Source organism: Microchirus variegatus (genome assembly GCF_963457635.1).
Source record: "Microchirus variegatus genome assembly, chromosome: 18".
Classification (NCBI taxonomy): Eukaryota; Metazoa; Chordata; class Actinopteri; order Pleuronectiformes; family Soleidae; genus Microchirus; species Microchirus variegatus.
In genome coordinates, this window is record NC_139819.1 from 22,459,179 (window position 1) to 22,468,683 (window position 9,505).

General features: G+C 47.9%; 1 protein-coding gene across 1 annotated transcript in view; it reads left to right on the forward strand.

Moving 5' to 3' along the window:
- The window catches only part of LOC310940140 (caskin-2-like), a 57,312-nt gene that overhangs the window by 46,440 nt on the left and 1,367 nt on the right, over positions 1 to 9,505 (forward strand). Inside the window, exons 11-18 of the mRNA XM_083905073.1 lie at positions 717 to 845; positions 1,778 to 1,893; positions 2,076 to 2,157; positions 5,872 to 5,945; positions 6,049 to 6,159; positions 6,238 to 6,339; positions 6,431 to 6,569; positions 6,669 to 9,012. Of these exons, the coding sequence (XP_083761199.1) occupies positions 717 to 845; positions 1,778 to 1,893; positions 2,076 to 2,157; positions 5,872 to 5,945; positions 6,049 to 6,159; positions 6,238 to 6,339; positions 6,431 to 6,569; positions 6,669 to 9,012 (3,097 nt within the window). The remainder of the gene's footprint in view (positions 1 to 716; positions 846 to 1,777; positions 1,894 to 2,075; positions 2,158 to 5,871; positions 5,946 to 6,048; positions 6,160 to 6,237; positions 6,340 to 6,430; positions 6,570 to 6,668; positions 9,013 to 9,505) is intronic.

The following is a 9,505-nucleotide window of genomic DNA, read 5'->3' on the forward strand; positions in this document are numbered from 1 at the left end:
TGGACTGATATTGGACAATCAGACTGATATTGGACCAACAGACTGATATTGTACTGATATGGGACTAATATCGTACTATTGGACTATCAGACTGATATTGGACTATCAGACAGATATTGGACTAACAGACTGATATCGGACTGATATCGGAGTTTCAGTCTAATATCCGACAACAGACTGATATTGGACTGATATCGGACTATTGGACTATCAGACTGATATTGAACTGATATCTGACTATCAGACTGATATTGCACTGATATCGGACTATTGGACTATCAGACTAATCTGGACTGATGTCGAACTATCAGACTGATATTGGACTGATGTTGGACTATCAGACTGATATTGGATTGATATCGAACTATCAGACTGATACCGGACTATCAGACTGATACCGGACTATTGGACTATCAGATTGATATCGGACTATCAGACTATCAGACTGGTATTGGACTATGAGACTGATATCGGACTAAAGTACTGATATCGAACTATCCGACTGATATCGTACCATTGGTCTATCGGATTGATATCGGACTATCAGACTGCTACCTGACTATCAGACTGGTATCGGACTATCAGTCTGATTTCAGTACCAAACAAAGTTTGTACTTTTCACTGCACGTTCTCACAGACGATCACACACACACACACATGCATGCTCACCGTGACTCCTCCCCCCCACTCATGCACGTCCATCTCCCTGACTCTAGGGGGCACTCTCTCCCGCAAGGCGTCGGCGCCAGGCCAACGACAGCACTTTGCCTCCAGAGCTCCTCCCTCGAGCCACGGCTCCGCCCCTCAGAGCGACGACTCGTTCACCGTTGGTTATGACCCCGCAGGTACACACACACTCACACACACTCTCACACACACACACACACACACACACACACACACACACACACACACACACACACACACACACACACACACACACACACACCTCCCCGTTGGTTCCAAACAGCACCTTTGACCTCGGCGTTCCCTCGTCCGGCTCCACAGCCCCACCGCGTGACACACGGTCTTAAAGTGTGTGTGTTTGTTAGGTCCTCCTCCCGGCAGTCTGACCTCAGCTAGTCCTGCTAGTTCCACTCAGGACATTTGGGTCCTCAGGAGCTCCCCCTCTGGTAAGACCGTGTGTGGCGCCCTCCCGACCCCTGACCCCTGACCCCTGTGTGAACCTGTAGACCAGCTTCACCCTCCCTCCGCTGCTTATGCTCAACACAAGCTGCTCTAAAGACGCTAGTTACTCCCGGCTCCACCCCCTCTGCAAGCCACTCCCTCACCAATAATCCCGTAACCATAACAACAGAGATTTTCTTACAGGAAGTGAAGGTAAGTTAGCAGCTGGTGAACTTAACGTACGGCTAATATTTTCTCTCCAACTTCGTCAAGTTTTCTTCCTCGTAACTCTGGTTGTCTCACTTGAGTCGTTGCCTACGCTGCCCCCCACAGGATCTCTGGTGGTACTGCACTGTTTCAGCACATTCGTCTGCGTCTCTTAGCTTCCAGAGGATGGCGATATTTGACGCGGCCATCTTGGAATCCCAACTCGGGAGTTCCGACTTTCGACTACAACTGAAACGCTTTGCGCTAACTGCCTCCCTCTCCACGCTTACTTCCCTAAACATGTTTTTTCTACATTTTTCGGAAAGAAATTTCAAATGCTAAATTGCAAAATCGCGAATAAAACTAACAACTAACGACTTGTTTAGTGTAGTTTTATACACTTTTTACGTCTAACCACAGACCCCCCCCCCCCATGTGTCAGGTGACAGGAACAGCGTGGGCAGTGCGGGCAGCGTGGGCAGCAGTCGCAGCGCCGGCAGTGGTCAGAGTTCAGAGAGCAGCCACAAACAGAACGGGACTCATACTCAGAACAGCAAGGTAACGTTTTTATCATTAAATCATTCATTTAGTGCAAAACTCGTCTGAAAAAGTCTTTAAATGCAGTTTTTTTATGTTGTTTAAATTGCCCTGAGATACTGATTTTTACTTTTTCGATTATGACTGAAAACTTATTTGGAAGCTTTGATAAAGTGCCGTTGTCCATGTTTTTGCATGTGCAGCTGTCGCCGTCTGCTGGCGAGTTAGGGGAACAGCTGCAGGCTGCAGGAGCAGACCGCAGCAAACAGGTGGATGGAAGCGCAGGTGAGTGACGATAACATCACATAAAATCACATGAAATCACATAAAATCAACTCAATTCAAGGCATATATTTACACAGTAATTGACCAAATAAGTGCTATATAATACTGTAGAAAAATAATAATAAATAGGAAAAAATAATTATTTCGCAATTTGAACAAAAATGCATCAGTAGCAGTAAAAATACTGTAAGTAACATAATCTTGAGATTATTGCTACTACTATCAGACTGATATCGGACTGTCAGACTGATATTGGACATCAGGCCGATATCAGAATGATATTGGAGTATTGGACCATCAGACTGATATTGTATTGATATAGGACTATCAGACTGATATTGGACTATCAGACTGATATCGGACTATAAGACGGATATCAAACTATCAGACTGATATCGGACTATCAGACTGATATCGGACTATCAAACTATCAGACTGATATCGGACTATCAGACTGATATCGGACTATCAAACTATCAGACTGATATTGGACTATAAGACGGATATCAAACTCATTGTATTTGACAGTATTTTGACTGTCAAAATATTAACAGTAAAAATACTGTACATGCATAAAATAATCTCAAGATTATTTTCTCTATTCAGCAAATCAGAAATGTTAAAAAGTGTTGAGAAATGTTAAAGTACACTCCGCATCTGCATCGTATTGCGGTAAAAATTGTACTTTAATGTCAATAAATCGTAATATTTGTAGATGCTAATACTTAATCATCAAAACTTTATTGACAATTCAACAAATAACACACGCAAATCAACACAATTGAAAATTTTCGTTTGATGAAGCGTCCAGGAGATCCAGATTACAGGTTATTTAGCCGTCTATTAAAACGTTCTTCTTCTGTATCCGGTGGTTTTCAAAGTGTTTGAAGTCTGTGACCGATGTTACGTAACGAGTCGACTCCAGTTAAAGTCGCCGCACGCGAGGAATTCCGTCTGAGAGGAAACGAGACGTCGACGTCGCAGAAACCAATAAAAGCCGAAAAACAAATAAAGGCGTTTCTGTCCGACTCGCGCGAGGATTTGTAGATGTTAAGGAACGACGACAACAGGTCAAAGGTCACGGCTGACCTGAGGGTGTGAAGGAGGGAGGGGGAGGAGTCAGAGGGAGGAGGAGGAGTCAGAGACGTTTAGATGAAGCAGCAGGTTTAGTTGTTTTCAGGGAACAGAATAAGAAGAAGAGAAAGATGAAGTGTCAGATCTTCCTCCTCAACGGTAAGAAATTCTTTTTCCTCAGCTTCAGTTTCCAGTGTTTAGAGGGTTTTTTAGAGTCGGACAATAAAAAAGAATCAGCGATAAACTATAAATAAATGATAAAGAGAATAAAATACAGTCATAAAACACCACTTCTGTAGTTCTGCAGCGCTTATATGGACAGATTCTGTTGTTTTTCAGTTGGATTCCACTTGTTTTTCTACTCATTCAAACCTGTTTTTAGCTTCTTAAATGTGAATATTTATTAAAAAGTGATAGAACGTCATTTTCTCCAGGTTTATGAAACACTAAATAACATTTTCACCCTAAAAAACAAGCCGATTAATCAGTTACTACATTAATAGTCGACTATTTTGAGTGTTTTCCATGAATTAAAGCAAGTTTTCTACTTTGTTTGGCTTCTTTACAGAGTGAAATGTGAATATTTTCTTTTTTTTTCTTTGCTCCATTTAACAAAGAAATCGTTAAATCTGCTTAAAAGAGACATTTGGGAAACACTGATTCATAAGTTTTAAGGACCAAACAAATACTGGATTACCAGGAGAAAGGAGTTAAATAGGAGAATAAAATGTTCAATTCCAGTTTGAAGCCTGTTGTTTTCTCTGTGAAGAAGACGTCGTCTCCTCTGCTCAGACGTCTGTGATGTTTTCTCGCCCTGAAGGCAAATTCCTCTGCAGTTGATGTTGTTTTGACTGACGCTGCACGAGCCAAAGACTCCTGAAAAACAAGAGACTCAGGAAAACAAGACTTTTAATGAGTTAAAAACAATCACACACATCTATACTTATTAACGTATTCATTATTAACACGTTAAATCCAAACAGAAGTCTTAATATAGAAGTAAGAAAACAAAACCCATAAACAAGATTAGCTCATTTACGCACGGTTACAAATCGCCAAAATGGACGCCAAGATTCCAAAATGGCTGACTTCCTGTTGAGTTGACGCCACGGTTACGGTTGACTTTTTTGTTCGTCTTGGTCGATAACATCTTCTCACCAAGTTTCGGGAAATTCCATGGAATTTGATGTGTGCCGATGTTTTCACCTTAGAGGGGGCGCTATAGAGTCCTTTGAGCAAACGCACCGGGTCTGGGAACTATGCTAATATCGCATTTTTTTTTTGTTGCCAGACCTGACCTCGATTCAGAGTTGTGTGTTTACGCAAAAAACTTCACGTGTAGCATTAGCTCACCTTCAGAGTGACTCCACAGCGCCCCCTAGGTTTAATTTGAAATTCTGGCACTTTGGCAATTACGGTGGAGATCTACAAAAAATAAAAAAATAATTAAATTAAAAACAGGAAGTCAGCCATTTTGATTATTCAAAATACGCACACACAGGTTTGTGCAGCTGCTCTTCTGAGGACTCTGCATTAACGTCCATTCATTTGGACAAAGTCCCAAACTTTAACCAGATCCTTTATAAATGAGGTTCTGCCTCATTAGGACCAGGTTTTTTGTCTCCATGAGGTCTTGACGACGTCCGTGTTTGAGGAAAAAATGGTCCCACACACACATTCCTCAGAAATCGGTGGTGATGTGTCATGACGGGGAAATCGATGAGTCATGAGATCACGTTGATAACATCACCTGTACAGACTTGACACACACACACACACACACACACACACACACACACACACACACACACACACACACACACACACACACACACTTGTTTTTATGTCTTTCTGAGGACACACCATTAACATCACACCTAAGTGCTTAAACCCTAAAAAGCCCTTTAAAGTTGTTTAAACACACACATTCTTGTACTTGCTGCATATTGAGGACCGCTAAAGCACTGCTGACAAAGTGAGGACCAGCGTTTCCACTTTGTAAATCAACACAATTACAAATATCTTCACTGGACTCATGAAAGGTTTCAGAGAGACAATACGCTGAAAAATACACTATAAAATAGACTGTAAATACACGGTAAATACACTGTAAAATACAAAGTAAATACATGGTAAATAAACGGTAAATGCACTGTAAAATAGACCAAAAATATACTATAAAATAGACTGTAAATACATGGTAAAATACACAGAAAAATAAACGGTAAATACATGGTAAATAAACGGTAAATAAATTGTAAATAAATTGTAAAAAAGAGGTAAATACACAGTAAATACACTTCATTAATCTACTTCTATAAAGAACTAGTAACTGCAGTACAATAAAATGTCTGCAGGTGGAGCCCCAGAGGGAAAAGTGTGTGAAACACCAGGGCTGGAAAACTGTTTTTTTTACCAAATTGAGGAGCTGTGTTAAAAACAGAGTGTAGCATGTTTACAACCTGAGGAAGTGATTTGAACGAAAACAAAGTGAGGACCGGCCTAAATGTCCTCACCTCGTAGAAATGACCTCACTTTGTTGTTTAAAAACCCTCACTGGTCCTCAGTATGCCTCAAGTACAAGAACACACACACACACACTCCGTCAGGCAGTTGGATTGATGGTTGTGTGTTTTGTAGGTGGATCTCGGCGTCAGGTCAACGGCGCTCCTCACAAAGGCTTCGTCAGGCCAGACCAACTCCTGGAGGGCAAGGTCTGTGTGTTTGTACACGGGTCTTTGTGGGGACCACGACATTTGGTGTGTGTCCTTATGTGTGTGTGTGTGTTAAATGTCCCTCCTCTGCTTCCGTCACCAGGACTCTGAGGCCATCTACCAGTGGTTGTGCGAGTTCCAGTTGGAGCATTACACGTCCAACTTCATCAGCTCGGGATACGACGTCCCCACCATCAGCAGGATGACGCCAGAGGTTTGTCTTATCTTAGAACACCAGAGTTGGGACAAACGTCGTAAACTCCGACGCTAACTCGTTCATTTTGTTCGTTAGGACTTGACGGCCATCGGCGTGACCAAACCTGGCCACAGGAAGAAGATCTCCATGGAGATCAACAAACTCAGTATCCCCGAGTGGCTGCCCGACTTTGTTCCCGTGAGGAAAAACATCGCACTTTTTTTACGAAAAAATTATATTCCATCAAAAGAGATCGGATCATTGACTCGTTGTCCGTGTTTTGTTTCAGTCGGACCTCGGGGAGTGGCTGAGCGTCATCGGGCTTCCTCAGTACCAGAAGAGATTGTCGGACAACGGCTACGACTCCATCACGATCGTCAAAGACATCACGTGGGAGGACCTGCAGGAGATCGGAATCACCAAACTCGGTTAGCATTTCCACCCGATTTTTCGCAAAAAAAAAACAACGTATTATTTACGCATTTGCAGCGACTTCACGAGTTGTTGTGGTCTTTTTGTAATTTCAGGTCATCAGAAGAAGCTCATGCTAGCGGTGAAGCGGCTCTGCGACCTGCATCGCTCTCGTAACCACGGCGACAGCGCGGGGACTTTGCGACGGAACCCGCCCGCCGCTCTGGAGCTGGTGGCCATCGAACACACGCCCACGCACGGCGCGCACGTCCACTCGGACGCCGCCGGGATGTTGGACCGCGGCTGCCCCACCTCCCCTCGCACGCCCAGAGCCCTGCTCTCCTTCCAGGACAGCGAGCTGAGCGCGGAGCTGCAGAACGCCATGATGGGCAGGGCGGTCGGCGGAGGCGGAGCCGCGGAGGCGTTCGGCATCCGGGGCGTGGCATCCGCCACGTCGGACAGTCAGGATAGCGGCAGCGTGCGGTCGCGCGGCTCAGGGAATTCCGGGAATTCCGGGAACTCAAACTCGGGGTATTCTCAGGAGCACCCGGCTACGTCGTCTTCAGGCAGGGCGTCCAGCCGCTCTGAGGAGAGTCTGGGCAGCGGCGGGGCGGAGGACGCCAAGCGTGAAGGCGGGAGTCCTGCAGGCAGAGGGCGCCAGAGGCCCACGGAGATGTGGGAGCACCAGAGTCGCTCTGTGACGCCCAACAAGCTGCCCTTCTCCACGGTAACACCGCCGCTAACCCCGAGCAAAATGCCTCGCTTCGCGCATCCAGCGGTTCCGCCCAAGTCCAAGCACTACCAGTCGACTCGCCTCTATCAGCCGCAGCACCCGCCCCCTTCGCCGTCCTCCCTGTCCCCGCAGCCCTCTCCCTCGCAAAAGGCCTTCAGTTACCTCCAGGCTCCTGCAGGTGGCGCCACCGCCGCTCTGCAGGTGCTCGCAAAACCTCTGCCTGGAGCCGTCCCGGTGATGATGGGGCCTCGTCCTGGACAAGCGCCGCCCGGTGACCCTCGGAGGAGCTCGCACAAGAAGAGAGCGCAGAGCCTGACTCGCTACGCTCTGTCGGACGGCGAGCCGGACGAGGACGACGAACCGCCGCTGTCCTGCGACTCGTCGTCCTCCGCGGCCGTGCCGTCCTACGCCACGTTGTCCCGCAGGCCGGGGCGCGGACGCACCGGCGGCGGCGGCGCGGGTGCTCAGCGCAACGTGAACCGCAGCCACTCTTTCGCCGTGCACTCCAGACGCAAGGGCCCGCCACCGCCGCCGCCTAAGAGGATGAGTTCGGTCAGCGGGAGCCCGCCGCGCCAGGCGGGCAACAGGGACGCGGCGGAGGCGGACACGAAGGCGGAAGTCGACACGGAGAGCGCGGGAAATGTAAGGAGCATCGCGGCGCGGTTGGAAGGAAGTCCGGCGAGGAGGGTCGATATCCCGCCGACCCAAGTCCCCGCTCCTTCAGATTTCAGTCCCGTTCCGTCCCTGAGTCCGCACAGATTTCCGTCCCATGTCGTCCTGCAGCACAACAAACCCGTCCCCATCCTGGGCCTCAGCGGTTTAAGGAGGACGGAGAGCGAACGGACGGAACCACCGAAGAACGATTCTGCATCTCCGAAGCGGAACTCTTCCGACCGCCTGCCTTTCGCCGAGGAGGGAAATCTCACCATCAAACAGCGACCCAGGATCGCCGTCGTCCCCCAGGCTAACGCCGACGCCAAGACGCCGACGACGGAGGAGCGCGTTCAGACCCCGAACGGCCTTGACGTCCCGGAGTTCAACCTGAAGGAGTCGGACACGGTGAAGAGGCGACACAAACCCAAAGACAAAGACGCGCCGTCGTCGTCTCCGGAGGAGGAGTCCACGCCGTTCGGAGACGCCTACGCCTACGCCGACGCCGGGATCGGACGCGAGGATTTGAGGACGCGGCGCACCGACGTCGAGCCTCAGAGGATCATTTTCCACCGAGTCGGCTCCATGGGGAAAGGACCGAAGCCGCCCGTCTTCTCGAAACCTTCCAGTCCTCTGAAACAACCTCCGAGCTACAAACCGACCCCTCAGGTCGCGGTCGCTCCGGTTCAGTCCACTATTCCTAAACTGACCAGCGTTCAGATCCACACGGTGACGCCAAAGACCTGCATCCTCAGTCCCAAACCTGGGCGACACCCACAGATGGTGACGTCCAGGCCGCAGAGTCCACTGAGGTCTCCCGGTGTGTCTGGATCCAGACTCCCTCAGTACAGCACAGGACATAACATCACTGTGATCCAGAGCGTGGCATACACAGCTCCGCCCTCGCCGGCCTTGCCGGCGCCCTCGTATCCTGCGGCTAAAGCCGCATCGGCTCCGATGGGCGTGGCCGGTTTGGAGGTTCTGGCTCAGAAGAGACTGGAACAGACCAGCTCGTCACTGGAGGCCGCGCTCAAAGTGGTGGAGAACAAACTGGCGCAGGGGAACGGCATGGACAGGTAAACGCCAACGACCTTTCACCCCTCGCAAGAAGTGTTGAGGGACATTTCCCAGAATAGCCTGAATCCGAATAATGAAATGTTGTCACTTCTTGTCCAAAATGGGTCCACCCATTCAACCTTAGGGGGGGAAGTTGAAATTTGAACCGTTAAATAAGGGGCGGAGTCTCACAACTCTCAGTCAGTGAATACATACCATTTTAGTTTATTCCACAATCCACAAACACTCTGGTGCTAACTTCCTGTCGTCATTCTTATCGCGCGATCTGTATCGTAAATCGCACGTTACGAAAATGTGGCTACTTCATGTTATTACTTACTACCATAATATGTGATATTTATTTAATTAGTAGAATAACTACAAAAAAAAAAATCTTCCTTTAAAGGCCCCAAAACTACCAATACTGTTTTGACAGGAAGTAGTTTTGGTTCACAGGAAGTAGCTTGTTTTGACAGGAAGTAGCCTCGCTTTGCACATGCGTTGAACAGCTAG